At 44.9% G+C, this 27,672-nt stretch overlaps 3 protein-coding genes across 6 annotated transcripts in view; 2 read left to right on the top strand and 1 right to left on the bottom strand.

Moving 5' to 3' along the window:
* LOC130914267 (CREB-regulated transcription coactivator 2) overlaps positions 1–6,064 on the bottom strand; it is a 31,624-nt gene extending 25,560 nt beyond the window's left edge. Inside the window, exons 1-4 of one of the 2 annotated variants that reach the window (XM_057833290.1) lie at positions 5,562–6,064; positions 700–801; positions 526–636; positions 394–455 (exon numbers count right to left, since the gene is read on the bottom strand). In XM_057833290.1, coding sequence (XP_057689273.1) covers positions 394–455; positions 526–636; positions 700–801; positions 5,562–5,792 — 506 coding nt within the window. In that variant the 5' untranslated portion in view covers positions 5,793–6,064. The remainder of the gene's footprint in view (positions 1–393; positions 456–525; positions 637–699; positions 802–5,561) is intronic. The other variant, XM_057833291.1, reaches the window with a different exon arrangement.
* Positions 5,891–19,320, top strand: creb3l4 (cAMP responsive element binding protein 3-like 4). 2 transcript variants are annotated; one of them, XM_057833294.1, is made up of 10 exons: positions 5,891–6,714; positions 6,977–7,068; positions 7,140–7,317; positions 9,134–9,216; positions 9,301–9,396; positions 9,456–9,562; positions 10,418–10,486; positions 10,557–10,641; positions 10,711–10,801; positions 16,579–19,320. In XM_057833294.1, exons 2-10 carry the CDS (start codon positions 6,988–6,990, stop codon positions 16,791–16,793), a joined length of 1,005 nt encoding a protein of 334 aa, XP_057689277.1. In that variant the 5' UTR covers positions 5,891–6,714; positions 6,977–6,987; the 3' UTR covers positions 16,794–19,320. The 2 variants fall into 2 exon arrangements, with proteins under 2 accessions (XP_057689277.1, XP_057689275.1); XM_057833292.1 differs by having other exon boundaries at positions 6,938–7,068.
* The window catches only part of LOC130914266 (atrial natriuretic peptide receptor 1), a 62,460-nt gene continuing 51,596 nt past the window's right edge, over positions 16,809–27,672 (top strand). Inside the window, exon 1 of one of the 2 annotated variants that reach the window (XM_057833289.1) lies at positions 16,809–16,947. The gene's annotated coding sequence lies outside the window, so the exon portion shown is untranslated. Of the gene's footprint in view, positions 16,948–26,518; positions 27,613–27,672 lie in introns of those variants that run through there. The other variant, XM_057833288.1, reaches the window with a different exon arrangement.

The following is a 27,672-nucleotide window of genomic DNA, read 5'->3' as shown; positions in this document are numbered from 1 at the left end:
TTCCTACTATTCTAATGGCTTTACAGTTACTTGGTACATTACCACTGACGGCAATAGACGTCCAAACCATTTGAACTGGGATGGCCGGCAGCGATCCAACTGATGACAATTGCTCAAAAACGTTACGCTTATTGTGTTTGATGGTTTAGTTGCCCTATGAAGATGGCTGCCACATGCACACGCCTTCGTACCTGTTCTTGTCATTGAACGCCGCGCCACGGGTATGAAGATAGCAATCTGTAGTAGCATGGGTGACTATTCCTATCAATGGCAGCAAACTATGGAATATTACTAATATATATATAAATATTCTTGTCCGTGGGAGGGAGGGGGTCCAAAATTCCCAACGCGGTCAAAGGTCATGAAGTAGAAAACAGAGGTGACTGACGGTACCTTCTCCAGCTGGGGTCCGTGGGGGGAGACAAGTACGAGTAGTTGTAGGGAGCGTTGTCCACCTGAGGGGGGCGTGATTAAGAAAAAAACTTTTACCCTACGCCTTCCTTCATTTCGTCCGCCAAAACGTACCTGTCGGTTGCGGTAGGGCCCGACGGGTGATACGAAGCGGCGCTCCCTGTGAACGCGCTCCACTAAGCCGTGATGACGCGTGGAGCGAGCAGACTCCAGCGGAAAGGGACTCTGGAAGGCGGACGCCGGTGCGGTCAAACTGACGAATTCAGACGAGTTCCTCCCGTCACTCACCTGCGGGTCGTGAGGGCCGCGGCCGATCTGGTTGACGTTGGGCAGCGAGCCGCCGTAGTACGGGCCCTGCGTGCGGGCCAGGCGGAGCTTCTGAGCCTGTAGCTGGACAACCAAAGGCAAACATAGATATTACGTATAGAGAAAGCTAGAGGTGAAATGTCGGCCATCAAAAGGAGTTGAAAACGGAGCAATTTCAGAGTCAATTGACGATATTCTTATGTTTATCGAATGGTACGGACACAACATGGCCGGAAATTCATAACGGTCATCTCTGTCGGCTCACAGCGCGCGTTACACATTTAGCTCTATATTTAACTGATTTCTATGATTTTCACGATTGTTCTGCTTAGTATCTGACTTGATTTTCCAAATGCAGATATCCGAACGTTTTGGAATTTCTCACATGACTGCACGAGATCACCGTCAAATGTGATCTGATCATTGTCAAAATCACACAGATGTAAAAACAATGACTGCTTGAACTAAAACCACCCAAACATTTATAGGTTTTCATATTTAAATTAGGATAGCATGCAAACAATGACAGAAGGGGGAAAAATAAGTAAGTGAACCCTCTGCCTAAGGAGACTTAAAGAGCATACGACACCAGAAAAAAACGTCTTAAATGGCATTATTATGTGAATTAGAATCATATTTTGAGACGATTCGACTATATACAACAATTTAGCAAAGCGCAGATGACGAGAAATTAGTCTTTTAATCTGCCGGTTAGCCACGCCTACCATTATAGGGCTTTAGCGTCCCCAACAGGTGGATGACGTCAGCGGTAGACTAGGCTCATCGGTTTTACTATTCAGCCCATTGAGGGGGAATTGTTCAGAACGAGGAAAACGCGACGAAGAGAGCTGCAAAATGTCATTGTTTCAGTCTCTCTACTCCTAATATTTTTACAGGATATTCTTTTTATCCAATTATTTTTCCCCAATAGCTATATAAATGGCTTGAGAAGGACCAGTCAGCCCGTCGAGGGGGAACTATTCACAATGAGGAAAACGCGACGAAGAGAGCGGCAAAATTTAATTGTTTCTGTCTCTTTACTTCAATATTTTTACAGGATATTCTTTTTACCCAAGTACTTTCCCCAATTGCTAAATAAATGGCATGGTCATGACAAATAACAATCTTGTGCTAAATGGAATATAAAATAATAAAAATCCATTTATTCAAGACGAAATGGCAAAATTACTCCATAATGGTCAAAACAGTCGACTTCACCTTTACTGTCACACCTCCCGAACGATATTTTATGACACCTAAATCGGACATATGTAATTTCCCTTCCCCGGCTTCGGAGAATGTAAACAGACCAGAAGGAGTGACAGCTAGCCGACACGCTAACCCGAACCGAGGGATGTTTCAAAGTCTTCGAAGTGGAAAATCACACATAACTAGCCTGGATTATTTGACATGACGACCCGGTTGTCGAGTTTCTTTGCGGATCGGCAAACCGCCCGGCGGAGAGCAATTTACAGTTCGTTCCCTGGAGGAAGGTGGCTGGAATTGTTGTGCAGCTACCGTGCTAACGGCTAACTGCTAATGAGCGTGAGGATAGCTTTTTACATGCCTATCAATGATCAAACGTAAGTAGTCCTTTATTTAAAGGAATTTTATAGTGTTTACTTTGTAATCACTGTATTCGTATTTGACATAATACAAAACAAGATGTTTACTCACTTCCTTGTAAGTCCAATGGTCCCACAGTAAATATCCACGGTGAATGGGAACCTTTTGAAACTCCAAAAAGGCGCATACGCCTCTCCCGCATACAGAATGATTTTTCTGCAGCCGTTTGGCTGGCGTGATGCAAAAAATAAAAGTATTAATCCGCAAAATCAGCTGAATCCTTCGTCCTCATACACAACAGTACACTGTAGCATGAAGAGGACGTCTTCTACCGTACACGTCACAGTGCCCTCCTCCTCAATGCGAGACCGAAGCCGGAAGTCACTCATTTTCCTGGCGCGGGATTCAAAAAACTAACTAAATATAGCGATCGCTTCCACACACATCCAAGCGGTCCATATCATTCAGGAGCATAAAATACCGCGTGTATTATGAAATAAACATGCTTTTTCGTGTCACAAGCACTTTAAAGAGCAATTAAAACCATTTTTTACCAAACAATCTAAGTCAGGTGTGTGCCCAATCACTGATGGGTGGTTTAATGCTGCCCTGCCCGCTATAAAACACACATCTGGTAAGAATTGTCTCGATGAGAAGCATTGTCTGATGTGCATCATGGCTCGGTCAAAAGAGCTGTCTGAAGGATTGTTAATTTGAATAAACTCTGGAAAGGATACAAAACCATCTCTAAATCGACATTTAGAGAAGCGGTCTACAAATGCAGAGAGTTTGGCACTGTTGCTTCTCTCCCAAGGAGTGGCCGTCCACCAAAGATGACGCCAACAGTTGAGCGCAGAATACTCAAAGAGGTAAAAACAAACCCTAAAGTGTCTGCTAAAAACTTACAGAAATCACTGGCACAGTCCAATATCTTTGTTCACACATCAACGACATGTAAAACTATGGCCAAGAATGGTGTTCATGGGAGGACTCCACGGAGGAAGCCACTGCCGTCAAAAAAAAAAAAAAAAATTGTTGCTCGTTTAATGTTCGAAAAAAAGGCACTTGGACACTCCAAGTTAGTTTGTGGAATGATGAAACCAAAGTTGAATTGTTTGGGAGTAACACAAAATGTCATGTGTGGAGGAAAAATGGAACAGCTCTCCAACATCAACACTTCATACCCACCGTGAAGTATAGTGGAGGAAGCATCATGGTTTGGGGCTATTTTCCTGCCTCAGGGCCTGGACAACTTGCAATCATTCATGGAAGAATGAATTCAAAAGTTTATCAGGATGTTTTGCAGGAAAATCTGAGGCCACCTGTCAGACAGTTGAAGCTAAAAAGAGGTCGGCTGCTCCCACAAGACAATGATCCAAAACACAGAAGTAAATCAATTTCAGAATGGTTTCAGAAGAACAAAATACACGTTCTGGAGCGGCCAAGTCAATGTCCAGACATGAACCCCATTGAAATGCTGTGGCATGACCTAAAGACAGCGATTCATGCCTGACATCCTACGAATCTGACTGAACTACAGCAGTTTTGTCGAGAAGAATGGGCCAAGGTTAGTACTGATTGATGTGCTAGACTGATCTGCAGCCAAAGGAAGCATCTCGTTGAAGTTATTGCTGGCAAAGGGTGGGCCACAAAATATTAAATGTGATGGTTCACTTATTTTTTGCAAACTACCCTCATTAAAATCTGAGAACCTATGTTTGGGTGGTTTTAGTTAAGGCAGACAGTTTTTCTCATCTGTGTGATTTTGACAAAGATCAGATTACATTTGATGGTGATTTATGCAGAAATGGGAGAAATTCCAAAAGGTTCAGATACTTTTTCATACAACTACAGGTACTTATGGTACAATTACACACAAGTAGACGCACTTGCGACAGAACACACATTCTTATGGAAGGCTACAAGGACCGTCTAATTACACCAATACCAATGTAGTGCAAGAACACGTACTTGTAGGACAAGCATAACCAAGTACAAGCACTTCTAGTACAAGTGCATGCATACTTGTAGAACAAGCACACAAAGGTACATATTTTGTAATACAAGTATACGCAAGAACACGTACTTCTAGTACAAGAACACGCAAGCAAGCACCTACTCTTACTAAACAGAGTTCGTGAAAATCCCAAGTCTTGGAAAGCCATGGCTACCAAGTATTGCTGCTTGAAAATAGGTAGTATTCGGCGAGTGACTTGTTTCTGCCCAAAAACTTGCGATAGGTAACTTTGGCTCCTGGACCTCTTAGTAACTTTATTGTGTACTGTAAGGTCCAATACTAGTCACCAAACCCGAGCAACAACTAAAGGAGACGGTGATTTTATGATGAAAATTTGAATTTAGTAAACCAGCCTTTTCTCTTAAAACCTCAAAAGTATGGAATTGTATTCCAACGCCAATCACACATTAAAATGAACAGATCAGGTCCTTAGCGGTCAGACCTGTCAGCACCACAGAGCCTTCCAACAGCCTCCTCTTTCATCTTGGATATGATGCTTTTTTTCTTCTCCTTTATACATTCTTTCTTTGAAATTTTGTACTGCTCTGGCTTTGGTTTATTTTGTTCTTATTACCAAATACTTGTATTTTTTTTTTCTACTACGGTGCTTTTTGTCACGTGAACATCATTAATGAAAAAGTTTGACTATTTCTAGGATGCCTATGGACACCTGGACTTGGACTAAAGATGAAAAGTCTGGCAAATTTGACAGTGAGTTGTCATATTATTGTGCCCTGTCCTTGTAAATAAGGATGGATTTGCACCTCAAGCCGTTGTGAGCCTTCAAGCGCTTCCGTCAATTTCCTGTCAAACGAGCGGCATCCGAGGAGAAGATTTTAACCCGCAAAAGCGGATTTGTGCGAGATTTCCGCGCCGGCCAGCCGAATGCGTCAGGGAGCCGGGCGGATTCTCCGGCACCGGGTGTCCGGAGTGTCCTAGCGTGCGGGAAATGCGAAGCCAGACGCCGCTGAGTCGAGGGGAGTTCCGGCGTGCGATGACAGCTCGCTCGGATAGTAAACAAGCCGACTAGCCGCACAAGCTAACATGCTAAATAGGCTAACGACGCTAGGAAACGGAACCGACGCCAAAACGGCCGTCGGAGAGCGACGAGACGAGCTCTCCGGTCAGCCCGCCAGCGGGCTCCGGAGACGTCGGGCGGACCGGACGGACGGCGCCGGGGTCCCGGCCGAGGCCTACTCCGTCTTGGCGGGCGGGCAGGCGGTCGCTCGCCGCCTCCGCCTGGCGCCGCTAGCTCGCTCACCCGCGTCGACGTGATGTCCATCATGACCTCCTGGAAGGCGGCCGTTTCCTCGGCCTGCCGCTGCGTGTGCAGGGCGATCTTCTCGCTGAACTTGCGGGGGTTGGAGCCACCGGGGCCGACCCCCGCGGGGCCGCCGCCGGGTCCCGGCGCTGGGCCGCCTGAGCCCGCAGACATGTTGCGCTCGCCCGCCACCGCAGCACGATGACGTGCGCTGGCCCTCCGAGATCGCATAAGCGCGCGAGCGCTCACTCCGCCTTCCCCTTCGGAGGCCGCGCTTGCTCGCGCCCGATGAGGCCCGATGACCTCGTAGAACAGAAAATTGACCTTGAACGCCGCATCGTCACCGCTTGAACCCAAATGACTTGCAACGCATTCACTCGTAGTCTAACTTGGTTTGTTTCGCTCGTACGCCATGCTAGGGGAGTTTTTTCGTCATGTCAAAATGTGCGCTCGAACTGTTCAGACGGCATTCGTGATTCCGACAGCTTGTGTTGTTCGGTCGCCATGGTAACCCGTGTCGTCCTCCAAAGCGGGCGCCCCCCGCCCTCGAACAAAGACATAGTGAAAGTTGACGTCGGAGTGAGTCATCTGTCATATATAAACAATCTTGACATTGGTCTGGACAGAGTGGTGGCACGCTCTCTGCTGTCTGTTTTGTGCTACTGCATTCGAAAAACAACGTCTTCCTCTTCCCCTCGACAATGAGTAAAAAGTATAGTTACTTAAAATGTGCACGCCTTTTGGATACTACGTATTTTATGTTGGTCTGCTCTCATTGAACATATTATTCTTCATTCAAAATAGTCTTTAACTTTTTCAGCGCCACTGATGATGATCGGTGCTCGTGCTGTGTCGTGTGTCCTCCCACCTCAAATAAAATTGGACGTCGATGGTCCAAATCCCCCACGTGAAATTTATTGCGCACGTTCACTCGCAGTTTCTCAAATGACCGCACGGATGCGGATAACGGGTGTTTTGCAACAAAGCGAAGCCAAAAACTGAACGAAGAAGAATAAGGCGGAAGTAAAGAAGACTACCTTTTCACTTCGAGGACGCCGCTTTCCAACTTATTCAAAAGTTGTTTTAAAATGTTTTGAAGTGGGGGTTGAGTGACATTTGGAGATGAGCGAACACCGCTTCTGACGTCTTCACAGTGAGTCATTTTTTAGTTGTGGTTTCACGAAACTGTCAATAAGTTTCAAGAATTAAAAAAAAACGCGACTAATTTGACGTGGCCTCAAAAACAAAAAAATAAATAAAAGGAAGTAATAAAGAACAGTTAATGACGTAATAAAGAACAGGTGTGACGTCCCGCCATTTTGTGTTTCATGTTTGAAACAGGATGTTTGCTCTTGCATCCGCCTTTCTCTTTCTAGCCTTATTTTTCCCCCCGCCGTTCCTTAACTCCATCGCAGCATTGACGGAGATGGATGCCGAAAGCACCTGTTTCCACGGCCTGCGACAGGAAGTGGCGGCGGCCCTCCCCAATGGACACCTGCGGGAGAGTGTGAGGGCCACCCCCGCCGGGTCACGTGATGTTTACTTCCTAAATTTTTGTCTGCGCCCCCTTTCATCCAGACGCTGAGCGACGGCGAATCCGAAGACGTCCTCCGCGTCGTGGAACCGAACGATATATTTGGCGTCGGCCGCCCGGTCTGCGATGACGTCACCCAACCGGTCTTCCAGGTGGTGTACGACCTCGACGGCGGCGAAGAGTCGCAGCTGGCCGGGGCCGACGTCATCGCCGTCCAACTCGGTGAGGACGTCTCGAGTTTATAAACTCATTGACAACGCTGGTTAAATATGGAGCAAGTTACAGGATCATTTCAATGTCCGCTCATTGTGTTTGACGGTAAAGGTGCCCCCACCAAGATAGACGCCGCACCGGCATGCCTTTATACAGTGCTGGCCAAATGTATTGGCAGTTAGGGCTGGGCGATATGGCCTTAAGCTCGTATTACGGTAAATTGAGCAGATTTACCTCAATAAGGATAAATGACCATAAATTCACCCAAGCAGACTGTTATATCATTTGAAAATCTGAATCAATGCATGAAATACAGATTAACCATTTCTTGTTGATTTATTTATTTATTTACTTACATCTTGAACAGTACACTTCAAAAAGACAACTTATTGTTAATGGCTGCTGTGACATAATTACTCAACACAAGTGTTTACTGCAAGGTTTCAGGGTTTTTTTTTTTTTTCCCCCCAGTGCATGTTTTAATACATACACACACATTAAAGCTGCATTGATCTAATGACACAGAATTAAGCACATACAGAAAAATAGCTGGGGCCATTAAACAGTTATTTTATAATTTTCACTGTTAGATTGTACTTTATGCTGAATGCTTTACATCACAAAAGCTATCAGAGAAATCACACACAGACAAGAGATACACAATAACGTGATAAACTAATGCTGCATTCCATAGAAGCGGGAAGTCGGCTTTATATCCCACTCGGATGGTACCAGTTCCGACCTCAAAGCGTTCCAAGCAAATGTAAACAACAAAGATGGCTGATCGTGACGAGGTGTTTTTTATTTTGGCCATCCAAAGACATTTTGACCTCCAGCGAACCTGCCTTCCCATAAGCGATCAAATAGTAGAGGAAAAACGATGCAACGTCCACTTGTTACTTGTGTTTTTTGGAGTTTTGTAGCCCTCTGCTGGCGCTTGGGTGCGACTGATTTTGTGGGCTTCAGCACCCATGAGCGTTGTGTAATTATTGACATAAACAATGGCGGGCTACTAGTTTATTTTTTGATTGAAAATTTTACAAATTTTATTAAAACGAAAACATTAAGAGGGGTTTTAATATAAAATTTCTACAACTTGTACTAATATTTATCTTTTAAGAACGACAAGTCTTTCTATCCATGGATCGCTTTAACAGAATGTTAATAATGTTAATGCCATCTTGTTGATTTATTGTTATAATAAACAAATACAGTATGTTGAATGTATATATCCATCTTGTGTCTTATCTTTCCATTCCAACAATAATTTACAGAAAAATATGGCATATTTTATAGATGGTTTGAATTGCGATTAATTACGATTAATTAATTTTTAAGCTGTGATTAACTCGATTAAAAATTTTAATCGTTTGGCAGCCCTAAAAACTATTAAATAAGGAGGTTCGAAGTACAGCAAAAGAACAATTGGCTAGCTTAAATACTATCAAATGCTAACATTTTTTTTTACAATGCTCTTAACAAACCATTCAAACACATATTCCTTTAAAAATGGCTAAATATGCCATTAAACTAAATTACAATGCATAAACAACTATGTTGGCTCAAACAAAAACATATGTTGGTCTTAACAGGGAGCAGTTGGATCCAGTCATGTCATATTCACTGTTGCCACTACAGGACAGTGTATCCACCTAAATCAAAACTGAATGCAAAGACTTTCTAAACAAACCATGACAAGGCCACTCTAATTAAGCGAATACTCGAGGGATCAAAATTCGATTTGATTTCTAATTGAATTACTTGAGTTAATCAATTAATCATCGCAGCGCTAGTTACGATGAAGCTAAAGGTGTTTCCCGCGCAGATCCCTGGAGCTCTCATCACTTCCTGTCTGAAACACGTGTCGTTGGCGAGCAGGAGTGCGGGGACACGCTCGCTCAACATGTGGTAAGACACTGTTAAAAACCTTAAACGATAACAAAAAATATTGTTGACGCTGAAATAAAAAAGCAACGTGCGTTTGCATTTTAGGAGGGCGGCGGCGAGGCACTGGAGCTGACGGAGGAAGAGGAGAAGCTGTTGATTCAAGAAGGCGTGTCCTTGTCGGACCACCTCCCTCTCACCAAGGTGAGCCGCGGTCGCCTTCCGTCGGGCTCGACGGGCGCTGACGACCTGAGCGTCGACAGGCTGAGGAACGAGTCCTGAAGAAAGTCCGGCGCAAAATCCGCAACAAGCGCTCGGCGCAAGACAGTCGGCAGCGCAGGAAGGAGTACATCGACAGGCTGGAGGACAGGTGGCGTCGCTCGTGTCACGCGTGTCAAAAGGCTATGTCATAAGGAGGCCATCTTGCGACAGGGGACTTCAGGGATAAGAGCTAATGTACAATAGTTAGCTGCCATTAGTGGGAAAAGTTGCCCTTACCAACATGGCTGCCACAAAGGCACGTCTAAGGGCCACAACTACAGCTCGCTGGCGTATCGTATCGTCATACCTGTGGCGTTCACGACGTCTCAGAATGACGACGACACAAAAAAACAAGTTATAAAGGCACACCCTTGTGGCGGCCATCTCGGAAATGGCAACTTTCCCATCAAGCAATGAGTGCCGCCATTTTTAAACCGTCGTCTACCACCGTCAACAGTGGCCAACCTGTTCATACTACCAAGGTGTCCACACAGAGTTGGACGGCGATGACGTCAAATAGTGGCAAATAGTGTATATTACAAGTACTGAGGATAGAAATGATTTTCAAACGCCCCTGCTAGCTTAACGCTAATATAAAATGGAACATGGCATTTGAGCGCGCACAAAAATTTGCATTACGATGGCCGCCGGTTACTAACGTCGCCGATTCTCGACTATTCACATCTAGGTAGGGTTGTCAACAGTCCCGGATGGCGCGGGACATCCCAGAATATAGATGGAACTTCCTATATTCCAGGACCTCCCGCGCAATCCGGGACTGTTGGCAACCCAACATCTAGTTAGCGTCTCGTTAGCATCTAGCCCTATGTGTTGGCTACGATTATGCGGCTCTGTAAGGGCCCTGTCGCAAAATGGCCGACCATTGACGAAGTCCGTCCCCGCCGGCTCACGGCGCGCGACATCCGGCCTCACAGATATGACATCTATGTGCGTGTCCACGCAGGGCGGCGGCGTGTTCGGTGCAGAACAAAGATCTACGGAAGAAGGTGGAGCAGTTGGAGAAACGCAACATGTAAGCTCACGCTCGTTCTTCTCAATTTTGCACGTACGTTTCGGTGACGTGTTGGCCTGTGTACGTGGAGGTCTCTGCTGACTCAGTTGCGCCACCTTCAGTCTCTGGTCAAACACACTGTGAGCAAGGGAGCGCAAACCGGCACCTGCCTACTGGTACGTACCATACCGGCGCCTCCGACACGTGCGCGTCGGCTCCCCTGACGCGTGCGCTCGCGCCTTCAGATCATCTTCGTCTCGCTGAGTTTGATCCTGCTGCCCAGTTTGAGTCCGTTCAGTCGCCGCGCCTTGGCCGACGACTACCGGCCCACCGGAGGTCAGTGCAGAATTGAAATGAGTTCATTGCGTGTAGACGTTCACGAGTAGGAAGATGGCGGTGAGTGAACCATCGCTCGTTCTCCGCCACCCCTCTCACTTCAAATAGATTGGACGTCCAGTGCCCTCAATTGCGCTCGATGAGCAATAGCGGACGGAATTGATCAAATAACCTGTGGAGAAAAACACCAAGTATGACTTGCCAATGCATTGCTTTGAATGGAATGTGGCCACTACCAACATGGCTGCCCCTGAGGCCATGTACAAGCAAGAAATGTCCCCCCCCGTGCTCCCAATCCATTAGAAGTGGGAAAGTGGCAGCGAATAAACTAATTTCCATTGGCTGTCAACCCCCTCCCACTTCAAATCTAGCTCCATCTATGGCAGCCACAGAGTTAAACACATGGTAGCAGTCATCAAAATATTTTTATATGGGGCCTTTGCTTCAGCAATACTACATTTTACTAAAATAAGATACTAAAACTACGTCACGGTTTGTCTATAACGAACACCATGTTCAAACATAGGGGTGTCCATATGTGCACTTGGCACCAGGACACCCTAGGCCGCAGTTCGATGATCGACTTCGTAATCGTGTCATCGGACTTGCGGCCGCATGTTTTGGACACTCGGGTGAAGAGAGGGGCGGAGCTGTCAACTGATCACCACCTGGTGGTGTGTTGGCTCCGATGGCGAGGGAAGATGCTGGCCAGACCTGGCAGGCCCAAACGTATTGTGAGGGTCTGCTGGGAACGTCTGGCAGAATCCCCTGTCAGAAAGAGTTTCAACACCCACCTCCGGCAGAACTTCTCCCTTGTCCCGGGGGAGGTGGGGGACATTGAGTCCGAGTGGGCCATGTTCCGCACCTCCATTGTTGAGGCGGCCGATCAGAGCTGTGGCCGTAAGGTGGTTGGTGCCTGTCGTGGCGGCAATCCCCGAACCCGCTGGTGGACACCAGCGGTAAGGGATGCCGTCAAGCTGAAGAAGGAGGCCTATCGGGCCTTTTTGGCCTGTGGGACTCCGGAGGCAGCTGACAGGTACCGGCTGGCCAAGCGGACTGCGGCCTCGGCAGTGGCCGAGGCAAAAACTCGGACATGGGAGGAGTTCGGTGAGGCCATGGAAAACGACTTCCGGACGGCTTCGAGGAAATTCTGGTCCACCATCCGGCGTCTGAGGAGAGGAAAGCAGTGCACTATTAACACTGTGTATAGTGAAGATGGTGTACTGCTGACCTCGACTCGGGACGTCGTGAGTCGGTGGAGAGAATACTTCGAAGCCCTCCTCAATTCCACCGACACGCCTTCCTTTGAGGAAGCAGAGTCTGGGGACTCTGAGGTGGGCTCTTCGATCTCTGGGGTTGAAGTCACTGAGGCGGTTGGTAAGCTCCTCGGTGGCAAGGCCCCGGGGGTGGATGAGATCCGCCCGGAGTTCCTAAAGGCTCTGGATGTTGTAGGGCTGTCATGGCTAACACGCCTCTACAACATCGCGTGGACATCGGGGACAGTGCCTCTGGATTGGCAGACCGGGGTGGTGGTCCCCCTTTTTAAAAAGGGGGACCGGAGGGTGTGTTCCAATTATAGAGGAATCACACTCCTCAGCCTCCCCGGTAAAGTCTATTCAGGGGTGCTGGAGAGGAGGGTCCGTCGGGAAGTCGAATCTCGGATTCAGGAGGAGCAGTGTGGTTTTCGTCCCGGCCGTGGAACAGTGGACCAGCTCTACACCCTCAGCAGGGTCCTCGAGGGTGCATGGGAGTTCGCCCAACCAGTCTACATGTGTTTTGTGGATTTGGAGAAGGCGTTCGACCGTGTGCCTAGGGGAATCCTGTGGAGGGTGCTCCGGGAGTACGGGGTACCGAGCCCCTTGGTAAGAGCTGTTCGGTCCCTGTACGACCGGTGTCAGAGTCTGGTCCGCATTGCCGGCAGTAAGTCGAATTCGTTCCCAGTGAGGGTTGGACTCCGCCAAGGCTGCCCTTTGTCACCGATTTTGTTCATAACTTTTATGGACAGAATTTCTAGGCGCAGCCGAAGCGTTGAGGGGGTCCGGTTTGGTGACCTCAGCATTGAATCTCTGCTTTTTGCAGATGATTTAGTGCTGTTGGCTTCATCAAGCCGTGACCTCCAACTCTCACTGGAGCGGTTCGCAGCTGAGTGTGAAGCGGTTGGGATGAAGATCAGCACCTCCAAATCCGAGACCATGGTCCTCAGTCGGAAAAGGGTGGAGTGCCCTCTCCGGGTCGGGGATGAGATCCTGCCCCAAGTGGAGGAGTTCAAGTATCTTGGGGTCTTGTTCACGAGTGACGGTAGGAGGGAGCGGGAGATCGACAGGCGAATCGGTGCGGCGTCTGCAGTAATGCGGACGCTGCACCGGTCCGTAGTGGTGAAGAAGGAGCTGAGCCGAAAGGCAAAGCTCTCGATTTACCAGTCGATCTACGTTCCTACCCTCACCTATGGTCACGAGCTTTGGGTCGTGACCGAAAGAACAAGATCCCGGATACAAGCGGCCGAAATGAGTTTCCTCCGCAGGGTGTCCGGGCTCTCCCTTAGAGATAGGGTGAGAAGCTCGGTCATCCGGGAGGGACTCGGCGTCGAGCCGCTACTCCTCCGCGTAGAGAGGAGCCAGCTGAGGTGGCTCGGGCATCTGGTTCGGATGCCTCCCGGACGCCTCCCTGGAGAGGTGTTCCGGGCATGTCCCACCGGCGGGAGGCCCCGGGGACGACCCAGGACACGCTGGAGAGACTATGTCTCTCGGCTGGCCTGGGAACGCCTTGGGATCCCGCCGGAGGAGCTGGTTGAAGTGGCTGGGGAGAGGGAAGTCTGGGCTTCCCTGTTAAAGCTGCTGCCACCGCGACCCGACCCCGGAACAAGCGGAAGATAATGGATGGATGGATGGATACTAAAATTTGTTTTCAATTATTTTTATTTGAATGGCGTTTATTTGGCGCAACGCACAGCCCAGACAACGACCGGAATTTTTGCGCGACGCAGGGACTTGTTTGAACGACCCTGAAAATTTTTGTCGTTCACACATTAACGTCGATTTTTAGCCTTTTAAATTTTTTTTTTTTTTTTTAAAACACTGCATTGGGCCAGTTTGGACAGATGCCATTGACAGACAGCCATGTGAGTCAATTCTATTGATGCCAATGTACTTGGATTCCATTGACGTAATTGTAAGTCGACGCAATTGATGGCCACAGATGTCCAAATTACCCATTAATTTTCAATGGCAAAAAACAAATGTCCCCAAATCAACAGCAAATGACCAGATATGACTAGGACACGCCCCCCCAAATGTCCCCACATGACTTGATATGACCAGGACACGCCCCCCAAATGACCTGATATGACCAGGACATGCCCCCCCAAATGTCCCCAAATGACCTAATATGACCAGGACACGCCCCCCAAATGTTTCCAAATGACTTGATATGATTAGGACACGCCCCCCAAATGACCTAATATGACCAGGACACGCCCCCCAAATGTTCCCTAATGACCTGATATGACTAGGACGCCCTCCAAATGTCCCCAAAAGACCCGATATGACCAGAACACGCCTCCCCAAATGTCCCAAAATCAACAGGAAGTGACCTGATATTGTCCCCAAACCAACCTGGGCGGGGCTAAGATCTGTAACTCCGCACAGCAAAGCCCTAGAGCAAACATGTCCAAAGTGCGGCCCGGGGGCCGAATGCGGCCCGTGGTCAAATTTCATCCGGCCCCCAGTCTCTGTCATAAGATCAATAACGTCTGGCCCGCACACAGACTTAATAAATTGGTCAGCAGTACTGCTACCAGCATATGAAGTAGCTTACACACTAAATGCTGCCCCTCATTTACCCACTAAAAGGCAGCAGCACTCTAAGCAACATTACCCCGTGTGAGCCTTGACTTCCAATTTTCTAAAATGGCGACAATCAACAACAAAAAAAGTTGACTGCGATGGCTGACGCTTCAAGGATAGGTGGAAATTGGACTATTTCTTCAATAAAATACACAACAACTGTGTCCGCCTCATTTGCAAAGAGACAGTCGCTGTTTTTAAAGAATTCAGTGTGAGGCGATATTACCAAACAAGACACGCTGACATGTACGACAAGATTACGGGGAAGATAAGCAGCGAGAAATTAAAGCAATTTTTGAAGCTAGTTTAATTTCACAGCAGCAGTATTTCGCAAGAGTCCAAGAGTCGAAAGAAAACGCCAGTTGCGAGATTGTTGAAATTATTAATTAAAAATAAATAATAAAGCAAATGTGACACACAGAATGGCTTGCTAAAATTTGCTTAAATATATTTTTCTGCGTAAAGGACGTCAGCCAAGGTCGGCCCCCCAAATTTTTACCACACCAAATCTGGCCCCCTTTGCAAAAAGTTTGGACACCCCTGCCCTAGAGTAATTTGTCCAGAAATGGCAGTCTGTAGTATTGTATGGGGCTTTGCTATAGCAAAGGCCCAGATAGTAGAATTAAAAAAAAAAAAAATGTTTTAAATGGCGTTTCTTTGGTGCTCTGCACAGCCCGAACCGTTTGACCGAATGGCACCGTTCACATTGAAACGACCAGAATTTTCGCGCAACACAGGGACTTTTTCAAACGACCCCGAAATTTTTTTCGTTCGCATGTTAGCGCCGATTTTCAGATTTCAAAAAAAAATTTTTAAACGCTACTTGTCCTACAGTTTTTGACCAAATCACTTAATTTGGACATCAAAAATGCCGGGATGGTGAGGGGCATAAATTTACGGCTCCCTGGAAATTTGCCCAAAACTGTCCCATTCATTTCTAATCGGATGCCAATAACAACTCATTTAAGTCCAAATTTCCAATCACATTTACTTTGCATTGATACCCATGTACACAGATGCTATTGACGGCCATGTGTGTCGATTCTATTGATGCCAATGTATTTGAACTCCCATTGACGCATATGTGAGTCGATGCCATTGACGGCCTTGGACATCGAAATTTTCCATTCATATCCAATGGCATTTACTTTGGTTCATGCCATTGTCAATTGTATTGATGCCAGTGTACTCGGATTTCGTTGATGCATATGTAAGTCGATGCCATTGACGGCCATGGATGTCCATATTTCTCATGGCAAAAAAAAACAGTGTCCCCAAGTCAACAGGAAATGACCAGATATCAATAGGACATAGGATTTCCAATCACATTTACTTTGCATTGATGCCCAAGTACACAGATGCTATTGACAGCCATGTATGTCAATTCTACTGATGCCAGTGTACTTGGATTCCATTGACGCATATGGAAGTCGATGGCATTGACGGCCATGGACGTCCAAATTTCCCATTCATTTCCAATGGCTTTTATATTCCATTGATGCCATTGACGGCCATGTATGTCGATTCTATTAATGCCAACGTACATGGATTCCTTTGACGAATATGTAAGTCAATCCCATTGACGTCCATGGATGTCCAAATTTTCCATTCATTTCTAATGGTAACAAAACCTGTGTCCCCAAATATTGCCACCTAGGATCTGCATCTCCCCACAGCAAAGCCCCTTAGTAATTTCTCCAGAAATTGCAGTATTTAGTATATAAAAAAATATTTCTTTATCAATTTTATTTTTAATTTCAGTTTTATTTTTTTTGAATTAGATAAAAACCCAATTAAAATAATACTATTGTTGTTTTATTTGTTTTTAAATAAAAAAAAAATCCACTTTTTGAAGGTGGGGGGGAAGGTATTTATTGGTTATTCATCAATGAAAGGAAAGGAAAAATCCGCCGTTTCTACTCTTTGACCTTCCAGTCCTTTCCCGAAACATCTTGAGGGACCGGGCGTCTGGGGAGACGCTCCCCTCAGATCCGCCCCTGCCGGCGAAGGAGGCAGACCAGACGGGAACCCACGTGGAAGAAATCCAACTTAAGCCAGAGGCTTTCCCGTCTAACGCCGCGGCGGGGAACGCTTCCTCCGAGGCGTCCGCCGGAATTGCCGCCGAGTTGCCGCACGCCGACGAGATGTAGGCGGCGGGAACTTGTCGGTTTGGTCTACTCGACGACGGGAACTTTTTCTCAAGAATGATTTCAATTTCGTCAACCGAAGACCAAAAGCAGGAGAATCTGATTGGCTGTAGTTTGGTGTCAGCTGACCACCAACCAGCTGCTATGATTTTTTTCGGTAGGCAGCCTCCGCCTCTTTATTAATTGGCCTTTTTTCAATTTCTTTAGTCTTGTTATTTCATTTTTTCCTACGAATTGGTGTTTCTTTTTTTAAAGATTTTTTTCTTTTTTTCCCCATTTCTTTATTCTCGTTTTATTATTAGGGCCTGAGAACCAACTGGCGTGAGACCCCTATTGGAATGCATTCATTTGTTTTTCATGGCAAATGAAAAAAGCCAGTTTGGAGGCCTTGATATGCACGGAAACTCACCTAAATTTGCAAATTCATGCGGCTTTGCATAAAATTGGATATTTTTGCAATGTTACAAAGAAATGCAACAAAATGGCTCGGTGGCACCCCCTTGAATTTTTCAGAAAGGCCTCTCCTTGTAGGTTTTATTCAACGTAGAGCAATGAAATTTGGGGAGTGGATACTCCAAAAAGTTTCTTGCACACACATATTCCAAACTCAACAGGAAATCGGGTATTTTGGATTGAATGTGAAACTTTTATCGACATACATTTGATACTTTGGCGCCGAGGGAGTTAGTTGGATCCTTCTCAAAATTGGTGAGACTGTTCATGAGACATATGTGATCTTAAATGATTAAAATGGTGCTTTCATTCACAGGCCTGACCTGGGTGGGGTGCCAAAGTCGGTCATTTTTATGGCAACATGCCATATTCAGTAAATGACTAATGACTCCCTGATGTACAAGGTGCAGTCTTTTTAATATCTGCTGTGGATGAAAGGAATCCCAGCCTGAACATGACTTCATTGAAATATTACTCATTAGGCTTGGCGCCCCCTAGTGGTAACAGGAAACTACCTTCTTTTTTTTTTTTTTTTACAAGACAGGCTCCTCCTCCAAAGGAAAGAAATCAATTGACCTCAAATTTGCATCAGAGAAGCCCGAAGACATGTGTTCAGCTGCCTGATGAAAAATTAATTGAAGTTTTGTTGAAGCTGAGGGGTCCAAACAGGGAAGTTAAAATGACAGTCACCATTTTGTCTCGCCACAAATTTTGGCAGATATACAACATATCTGCGCCAAACTTCCCGTGCTTGGTGAGAGTCGTACCCTGAAGGGTCATTTGCATCAACTCTGCAGCGCCAACTAATGGCAACGGAAAGTCACTCTTTTACTTATACATGTCTAGTTCTTTTCGGTTTGGTCATTGTACTTACAAGATCTTTTGTAAGGTGACATTCTAGGACCCATCATAGACTTCATAATGATATTGACAGGGCGCGGGGCTGATGAATAGGGGGCATGCATTGTTAGCGTGGCTGTCAAAGCTGACCGAGTGGAATCACTGACAAACATTGAAAATTCTTGTAAATAAATGCTTAAATCCCTGAATTCTTTATAGATAGACATAAAACTGTCTCGATTCAAATATTGTGAAGAATAATGCCAATGCCATAGCAGCTAATTTCTCCCATAGATTTTTTTCACGTTTCAAATGCATGCATGGTATGATAATTACCTTGAATCCTCGGACAAATCACTCCGGAGACCATCCTTCCTGTTTGTATGCAGTACAGCTTTCGTACTTTTTCAGCCTAAATCTGGCGTTGGATCGCTGCATGTGAGCGACTGCGAATAACTGAAGCGGATTGTGGGATGACCGCCTACTTGAAGGCGTGGCGCACTGAAGGTCGAATCTGACCTGTCAATATCATTATGAAGTCTGTGGACCCGTGTCTGCCTGTCTCTATCTGTTGCCATAACGACTCTCTGTTTGCCATCAAAAGAAAGCAGATTTTTTTTCATGGAGTTGGGCAGCTTATAGACTAGAGCCATGAAATTTGGCACACTTGGTCGAATTGGCCCAAAAACGTGAAAAACAAGGGAATACAGACATTTTTTTTCACTGCATTCACCCTCTTTTCGCGGTGTTCGTGGTTTTTACAAAAAAACTGCCTTTCCACGAAAACGAGGGAATACAGCGAAAAAATTTCACTGTACTCCCCCGCTTTCCCGTGAAAAACGAGGGAATACAGGGTATTTTTCTTTGCTTCGAGGGTATAGTTTTTTGCGGAAAAGCGAGGGAATATAGTGATTTTTTCCCCCTGCTGTATTCCTCGTTTTTGGCGAAAAAGCAGGGTAATACAGTGGGGGGGAAATTTAGCTGTATTCCCTTGTTTTTCGCATAATTGCGGGGGAATTGAGTGAAATTTTTATTTTGCTCTATTCCCTCATTTTTTGTAAAAACTGCAAACACCCCGAAAAGTGGGTGAATACAAATGAGCAAAAAAATGTCATTTTATTTTATTTTATTTTTTTAAACTTTTTTTTTTCCATTTCTTTCTGTTATTTTATTTTTATCTCAATGTATTATTTTTCTTCTTTACAATTTGAATTAAACATACTTTGTTAGCGCTTGACGATACGCGTGTGTGTGGAAAAAAAGAATGGATTGAGAAGTTTTAGACAGCCACAAGATGGCGCCACTTCCTCACTGTCTCGTTGCTAGGAAGAACGGAGTACAAAGGCGCGTTAACGCCAAAAACGGCCACTGCCATGGACGTCCAATCCCCTCCCATTCCAAATACATGGGACGTCAGTTATGACTGGCTAACGTTGAAAAAATGTAGCCCATGTATCATTTGAGAGCAGAATAATTAGACAAAATACGTTAAATAATTGACCAGGCGGGCAGCGGGGAGCGCCTGCGCTTCCTGCTGAGATGACATTTAGCCCATGACGCTAAGCTAGGCTAACGAGAAGAAGTTTAGTCACTATAGCGACCGAGGTGCCATGAGGGAGGTGTTGCGCGGCCGCCAGAAGGGTAAAGTTGCGCTTTGCCCTCGTTTCGTCGGCAAAAAATCTTGGCCGCGACAAACTGCCGAAGTGCATTGAGGAGTTTCATTTTGGCCAAAGTCGTGCTTTGTACTGTACAACTTTGTCTGTGTGATTTGAGGGGTTTCATTTTGGACATAGGTACTGAATGCTTTGGCGCCATCTTGGCAACAAGGAACACTGCCGAAGCGAGCTGAGGATTTTCACTTATAGGAAAACCTTGTGCTTCGGCCCCATCTTGATGGTATAGAACAGTGGTTCTTAACCTGGGTTCGGCGAAGGTAAAGGAACGCAGAGCCCTAATTTCGTACGCTGATTAAGTCTAGGCAAAGTGGATTTTTAGACCAGATTTTGGACTGGTTTGCTCCCAATTTACAGGCTTAATCCATTTTTTTGAACTGCTAGTCCTCGATCAGATGGGAGGAGGAACTGGTTTTTGTTCAGTGGAAGGTTGACTCGCACTTGGTATGAGGGAATACAACAGACCAGTAAGCAGTGTGGTCTCAAATTTTGACCGGTTTATAAAACATGCTGTCAAAATAAGAATTTTGAATGGGAATTTGCTAGATTATTAGTTTGCTATCTTAGCTATATCGGTTTCGAATTCGAAATTCCGAAGGGTTAGGTGAATCCACATGTGAAACTTGTGGGCTTCGGTACCTTTTGTAAGGTTAGGAACCACTGCTATAGAACAATGTCGATGTGATTGTAAGTTTAATTTTGTCCAAAGCAGTGCTTTGGTGCTACCCTGACGCCGAGAGACTGATGAAGTGAGCTGAGGAGTTTCATTCATAGCACAAAATCGCACTTTGGTGCCATCTTGGCACCAAAGAACAACGTCAGAGTGATTTTAGGGGTTTCAAATTTGCGCATTGGCACCAATTTTGAGTTGTTCTGATGTGAGTTGAGGAATTTCACTTTAGCCAAAGTGGCAGTCTTTTCACCTCACAAGTAGGCCGGTGTGATTGGAGGGATTTCATTGGGGAGAAAGGTATTCTTCGGCGCAGTCTTGATAATCTAGAACGATGTGATTTGAAGAGTTTCATTTTGTCCGAAGCGGTACTTTGATGCCACTCTGACACCGAGAAACTGCTGAAGTGAGCTGAGGAGTTTCATTCATAGCACAAAATTGCACTTTTTGGCACCAAAGAACAATGTCGGAGTGATTTCAGGGGTTTCAAAGTTGTGCTTTGGCATCAATTTTCAATTCTTATGATGTGAGTTGAGGAGTTTCATTTTGGCTAAAGTGGCAGCCTTTGTTTGAATATGTCGGAGTGGTCACGGTTCAATGAGTTCAAAAAGTAACATTTTATGGCCGACGGACAGAAAGACGGGCGAGGCGTCACAGGAAGTGTCACGTGACGCGTGGGACTTTGTCGAGCAAAGTGCTTCATCAATCATTCAAGAGAACAACAAGGCAGCAAATAAAAGATGCGATGAAGGGATAGATTGCCATATGAAAAGATAACATGGACGTTCGCTCGCCAGTGGCGTCGTTTGCCCTTTTTTAGGGGGCCTGGCCCCCCTAAAATAAGTTGGTGTTCGGTGTTGTTTAAAAAAAAAAATACAAAAAACGGTGACATGTTCACTATGAAGTTGCCAGAATATTAGTTTGTCAGTAATCATATAACCTGTCATTATTGGCTTAAATATGATCATAAATCTGTCAGTTTGCCTTCACTTCATAGACTAAGGTAGCGAGCCCCTTCAGTCTGTCGCTAATCTGATCTGTTCAATCCATTCCACTTGTTAAGCGCTTTGAGGGCCTTAAAAAGGTGGAAAGGCGCTATACAAGTGTAAAACCATTTACCATATACTAGTCCTTCTAAAAAAATTTGCATATTGTGATAAAGTTCATTATTTTCTGTAATGTACGGATACACATTAGACGTTGATATATTTTAGATTCATTACACACAACTGAAGTAGTTCTAACCTTTTATTGATTTAATAATGATCATTTTGGCAAAAAAGTCAAGAAAAAACAAAAATCCCAATCTCAAACAATTAGCATGTAATGAAAAGGTTCTCTAAAGAAGCTACTAAACTAATCATCTGACTCAATGAATTAACTCAAAACCCCTGCCAGATTCCTGAGGCTTTTAAATACCCCCAGCCTGGTTCGTGACTCAAAACCGCAGTCATGGGTAATACTGCCGACCTGACTGCTGTCCAGAAGGCCATCATTGACACCCTCGAGCAAGAGGCTAAGACACAGAAAGAAATTTCTGAGCGAATAGGCTGTTCCCAGAGTGCTGTATCAAGGCACCTCAGCGGGAAGGAAAAAGTGTGGCAGGAAACCCCGCACAACCAGAGGAGGTGACCGCACCCTGACAAAGATTGTGGAGAAGGGCTGATTCCAGACCTTGGGGGACCTGCAGAAACGGTGGACCGAGTCTGGAGTAGAAACATCCAAAGCCACCGTGCACAGGCGTGTGCTGGAGCCACTTTTGAACCTGAAACAGCGGCAGAAGCATCTGACCTGGGCTACAGAGAAGCAGGACGGGACTGTTGTTCAGTGGTCCAAAGCACTTTTTTCCAGTCGAAAGCAAATTTTGCTTGTCATTCGGAAATCAAGGTGCCGGAGTTTGGAGGAAGACTGGGGAGAAGGAGATGTCCAGTGTCAAGTACCCACAGTCAATGCTGGGTGCCATGTCAGCTGCTGGTGTTGGTCTACTGTGTTTTATCAAGGGCAGGGTCAATGCAGCTAGCTATCAGGAGATTTCAGATCACTTCATGCTTCCATCTGCTGAAAAGCTTTATGGAGATGAAGATTTCATTTTTCAACATGACGTGGCACCTGCTCACAGTGCCAAAACCACTGGTAACCATGGCATTACTGTGCTCAATTGGCTTGCCAACTCTCCTGACCTGAACCCCATAGAGAATCTGTGGGATATTGTGAAGAGGAAGTTGAGAGACACCATACCCAACACTGTGGATGAGCTTGAGGGCACAATCGAAGCATCCATAATACCTCAGCAGTGCCACAGGCTGATTGCCTCCATGCCACGCCGCATTGAAGCAGTCATTTCTGCAAAAGGATTCCCGACCAAGTATTGCGTGCATAGCTGATATAATTAATTGAAGGCTGACTTTTTGTGTATTAAAAAACACTTTTTTGTATTGGTCGGGTGAAATATGCTCATTTTTTGAGATGGGGGTTTTTGTTTTTTCTTTATTTGCCAAAATCCTCAATATTAAAACAATAAAAGGCTTGAACTATTTCAGTTGGGTGTAATGAATCTAAAATATATGAAAGTCTAATGTTGATCAGTACATTGCAGAACGTAATGAACTTTATCACAATATGCTAATTATTTGAGAAGGACTAATAGAGAACTCCCACATCTGAAAATCCTGTACGTGTTTTCCTGTGACCTTGCTCGGAGTCTGTAGTAGTCTAGTTTTTTTTTCTTTTTCTCTTGCAGTCAGTACCACCACCAGCATGTGTGTGTGTGTGTGTTTGTACGTCTGACCCGCAGAGCAGAGCGTGAATAGATGGATGAAGGATGGACATAGGTTTTTTCAAGAAAGTGAGTATTTATCACTGCTGATAGTAACAGTTAGTTAGCTCCAGCTAACAGCAAAAAGTCCCATGTTATTAATAAACCAAATGTTCTGTGTTTGACAAGTAAAAATCTGGCTTGCAGAGTGCACACTGCAATCTCTGCGCAAGTCTTACATTTGTTGTTTTGCGGTCAAAAGTTACATCCCAGCTCCAAAATAATGCTGCTACTTAGCTGCTGCTAGGTAGTTAGGTCCTAGTAGAGTTAAGTGTGCACTCTTTTTATAACTGTCTTTGGGTTGACTTCCTTCTGCAGCATCAGCTGTGTTTCTCACTTTACGCATGGATGAGTACAGAAGCTGAGCTCATTCACGTATTATTATCATCAGTGCATAGACATAAACAATTACTGTGTTGTGGGTGAAAGTCATGGCATTAGCCTCTTTGATTATACTGTGTATATATGGTGGAAAACACTCAGGTGACTTAAAGTTCCGCTTTGAGACCCCCAATTTGGCCAAATTTCATAATTTTCCGATACGCACGTGTGATACATTATTGCAAAGCTTAAAATCTCCATTTTCTGGGGGAAGAAAATTTTTGAGCAGGAGGGCATTTAAAAGAAAAAAAATTAAACAGCAAAACCCTAACTGGAGGTGAGAGCACGCGAGAGCAGAATTAAAGACACCATGATTTCAACGAGATATTATTGCGTACTTACCTCTTTTTGGCCACAGCTGGATTTTTGGGGGGATTTTATGGGTGAAACATGGTAATATAACAAGGGTCACGATGCAGAAATCGCAGACATCAAGGAGTGGTTGAGATTTTCATATATTTACCCTTTTAAACTTTTTTTTTTTTCCCAATTTTTTTGTTTTGATCGATTATCATCAAAAATATTGGGGAAAATGCGACAATAACAAAAAAAAATACAATTGAGCGATAGTTATGAGGTTTATATATCCATGACTTTTTTACAGACGCCAATTTTTTCATTGTGACGTCATTTGTTTAAAAGTTTAAAATATGCGAGTGAATAAGTTTTTAAAGTTTTTTGTTTCTCAAACAAAATATTAGACATCAATTAATGATTCTGAGCTAAAAATGATTGCCATTTTGAATAATGAATATAATTAATTACCTTCGTTTTATGGCCAGGTTGAAACGAACGCGGTTGCACGACGTCTGTAAACGGGGGTTCCCAGGGTAAAATGGACAAATTAAAAATAGTTCGCCATGAATCTGCTATGGCAGCACATAGACATATTGTTCTATCAAACACAACAGTTGTTTTGGCTTAAAATACAGCAGTTTCTTTTGAAGAGGAGTGCAAGAGCAGAAACTGCTTTTTCAGTCTGTTTTCCACCATATATACACTCACCGGCCACTTTATTAGGTACACCTGTCCAACTGCTCGTTCACACTTAATTTCTAATCAGCCAATCACATGGTGGCAACTCCGTGCATTTAGGCATGTAGACACGGTTTAAGACAATGTGCTGCAGTTCAAACCGAGCATTAGTATGGGGAAGAAAGGTAATTTGAGTGACTTTGAATGTGGCGTGGTTGTTGGTGCCAGAAGGGCTGGTCTGAGTATTTCAGAAACTGCTGATCTACTGGGATTTTCACGCACAACCATCTCTAGGGTTTACAGAGAATGGTCCAAAAAAGAAAAAATATCCAGTGAGCGGCAGTTCTGTGGGCGGAAATGCCTTGTTGATGCCATAGGTCAGAAGAGAATAGCCAGACTGGTTGGAGCTGGTGGAAAGGCAACAGTGACTCAAATAACCACCCGTTACAACCAAGGTAGGCAGAAGAGCATCTCTGAACGCAGAGTACGTCGAACTTTGAGGCAGATGGGCTACAGCGGCAGAAGACCACGCCGGGTGCCACTCCTTTCAGCTAAGAACAGGAAACTGAGGCTACAGTTTGCGCAAGCTCATCGAAATTGGACAATAGAAGATTGGAAAAACGTTGCCTGGTCTGATGAGTCTGGATTTCTGCTGCGACATTCGGATGGTAGGGTCCGAATTTGGCGTCAACAACATGAAACCATGGATCCATCCTGCCTTATATCAACGGTTCAGGCTGGTGGTGGTGTAATGGTGTGGGGAATATTTTCTTGGCACTATTGGTACCAATTGAGCATCGTCGGAACGCCACAGCCTACCTGAGTATTGTTGCTGACCATGTCCATCCCTTCATGGCCACAATGTACCCAACTTCTGATGGCTACTTTCAGCAGGGTAATGCGCCATGTCATAAAGCTGGAATGATTTCAGACTGGTTTCTTGAACATGACAATGAGTTCACTGTACTGAAATGGCCTCCACAGTCACCAGATCTCAATCCAATAGAGCATCTTTGGGATGTGGTGGAACGGGAGATTCGCATCATAGATGTGCAGCCGACAAATCTGCACCAACTGTGTGATGCCATCGTGTCAACATGGACTAAACTCTCTGGGGATTGCTTCCAGCAACTTGTTGAATCTATGCCACGAAGAATTGAGGCAGTTCTGAAGGCAAAAGGGGGTCCAACCCGTTACTAGCATGGTGTACCTAATAAAGTGGCCGGTGAGTGTATATATCCTGTGTAACTCCTGGGGGCTAAGCCCCCCCTGTTCTTAAAACCTAGTGATGCCCCTGGCGCTCGCAATACTGAGACGTGTTTTTTTTTTTAAGTTTCAAATAATACTGAATGACTCCATACTCATTGAAAGTCAAGTTATTGCTACTAAATACTCATTGACTGTGCTAGACGTCTAATCGATTTGAAGTGGGAGGTTTGGCAGGGAATGATCAAACATTCATTCCCTATAAATCAGCAGGAAGTGATTTGGGAAAGCACCAAAATGAACAGGAAGTGACCCGAACGCCCCAAAGTTTGAACTAATCCGCCACGGACGGCGCTGGATGTCTAATCCATTTCAAGTGGGAGGGTTGGCAGCGAATTGACAAACATTCATTGTCTATATAATGGAAAAAGCAACCTGGGAAAACTCCAAAATGAACAGGAATGGCCCAAGGTCAACGGACGTCCAATCCATTTGAAGCGGGAGGGTGGGTTCGTTCATTCGCTGCCATCCTCCTGTTTCAAATCAATTGGACGTCAGTTCACAGAGGATGGATGCAGTGGCGCCCCCAGGGGGTGGCCAGGGGTGGCCACGGCCACCCCTATAAATTTGTTGGCCACCCCGCTTGCCACTAAATAGTAGATTGTTGTAGCATCAATTATGCATTTCATCCCAAATTCAAATCTGCTAGCACCTGTTTTTCCCCAGTAATTATTTTGTTTTGTTAAATGTACACCTTCTGCCTAATATATACATAACCCAATAAAACAAAATTGTTGTGGAACTCAAAATGTTGACTGGACAGTTATGGACTATGCACATGAAATCATTAGTAACTAGGAGTGTCAAACAATTAAAATTTTTAATCAAGTTAATTACAGCATAAAAAATAATTAATCGTAATTAATCGCAATTCACACCATCTATAAAATATGCCATATTTTTCTGTAAATTATTGTTGGAATGGAAAGATGAGACACAAGATGGATATACACATTCAACATATGGTACATAAGTACTGTATTTGTTTGTTATAACAATAAATCAACAAGATGGCATTACCATTGTTAACATTCTGTTAAAGCGATCCATGGATAGAAAGACTTGTAATCCTTAAAAGATAATAAAATTTGTAAAATTTTCAATCAAAAAATGAACTGGTAGCCCGCCATTGTTAATGCTAATAATTACTTACACAATGCTCATGGGTGCTGAAGCCTATAAAATCAGTCGCACCCAAGCGCCAGCAGAGGGCGACAAAACTCCGAAAAACACAACAAGTACACATTTCACTGTGCTGTCATTTTAATGTTTGAGCGGGGCATGTGCGTTAATTGCGTCAAATATTTTAACGTGATTAATTTTTAAAAATAATTACCGCCCGTTAACGCGATAATTTTGACAGCCCTATTAGTAACATCAAATATTACATCATTCACCAAAGTATATCAGTAGCCGTGTCCTTAAGTCTTTCTTATAGTTTTCCCCCTGAACTTTTTACTGCAATAATATAATGAAAACCTGAAATTATGGCTTTTAGTTTTGGCCACCCCAAGATTTTGAGTGGCCCCATCTGGCCACCCCTATGAAAAATTTCTGGAGGCGCCACTGGAAGGATGAGCTCCTGTTTTGAATCTTGGCTATAGGTCGATTTTAGAAATATTGCGCAGGTTATTCTTAGTCGGCTACTGACCGACACCGATGACTGATTCCCTCTCTCCTTGGTGCCGTATACGTATCGGTATCGTGCGGTGCAAGACTGCTCATTAGTGCTACTAAGCCTTTTCAGTGGTGAGCAACAAATGTATCTTTTGCCTTCATCTCATTTCCTGTCATTTGTAATTTCTTTCC

The sequence above is a fragment of the Corythoichthys intestinalis genome, chromosome 4 (genome assembly GCF_030265065.1).
Source record: "Corythoichthys intestinalis isolate RoL2023-P3 chromosome 4, ASM3026506v1, whole genome shotgun sequence".
In the NCBI taxonomy this organism is placed as follows: domain Eukaryota; kingdom Metazoa; phylum Chordata; class Actinopteri; order Syngnathiformes; family Syngnathidae; genus Corythoichthys; species Corythoichthys intestinalis.
This window is presented reverse-complemented; position numbering and strand designations above follow the sequence as displayed.

What these genes read in the sequence shown, in the direction of transcription:
- creb3l4 (XM_057833294.1), top strand. Translation starts at nt 6,988, where the DNA reads ATGGATGCCGAAAGCACCTGTTTCCACGGCCTGCGACAGGAAGTGGCG. An exon ending in ACCACCTCCCTCTCACCAAG is followed by an intron (nt 9,397 to 9,455) that starts GTGAGCCGCGGT and finishes GAGCGTCGACAG; the next exon opens with GCTGAGGAACGAGTCCTGAA. An exon ending in ATCGACAGGCTGGAGGACAG is followed by an intron (nt 9,563 to 10,417) that starts GTGGCGTCGCTC and finishes GTGTCCACGCAG; the next exon opens with GGCGGCGGCGTGTTCGGTGC.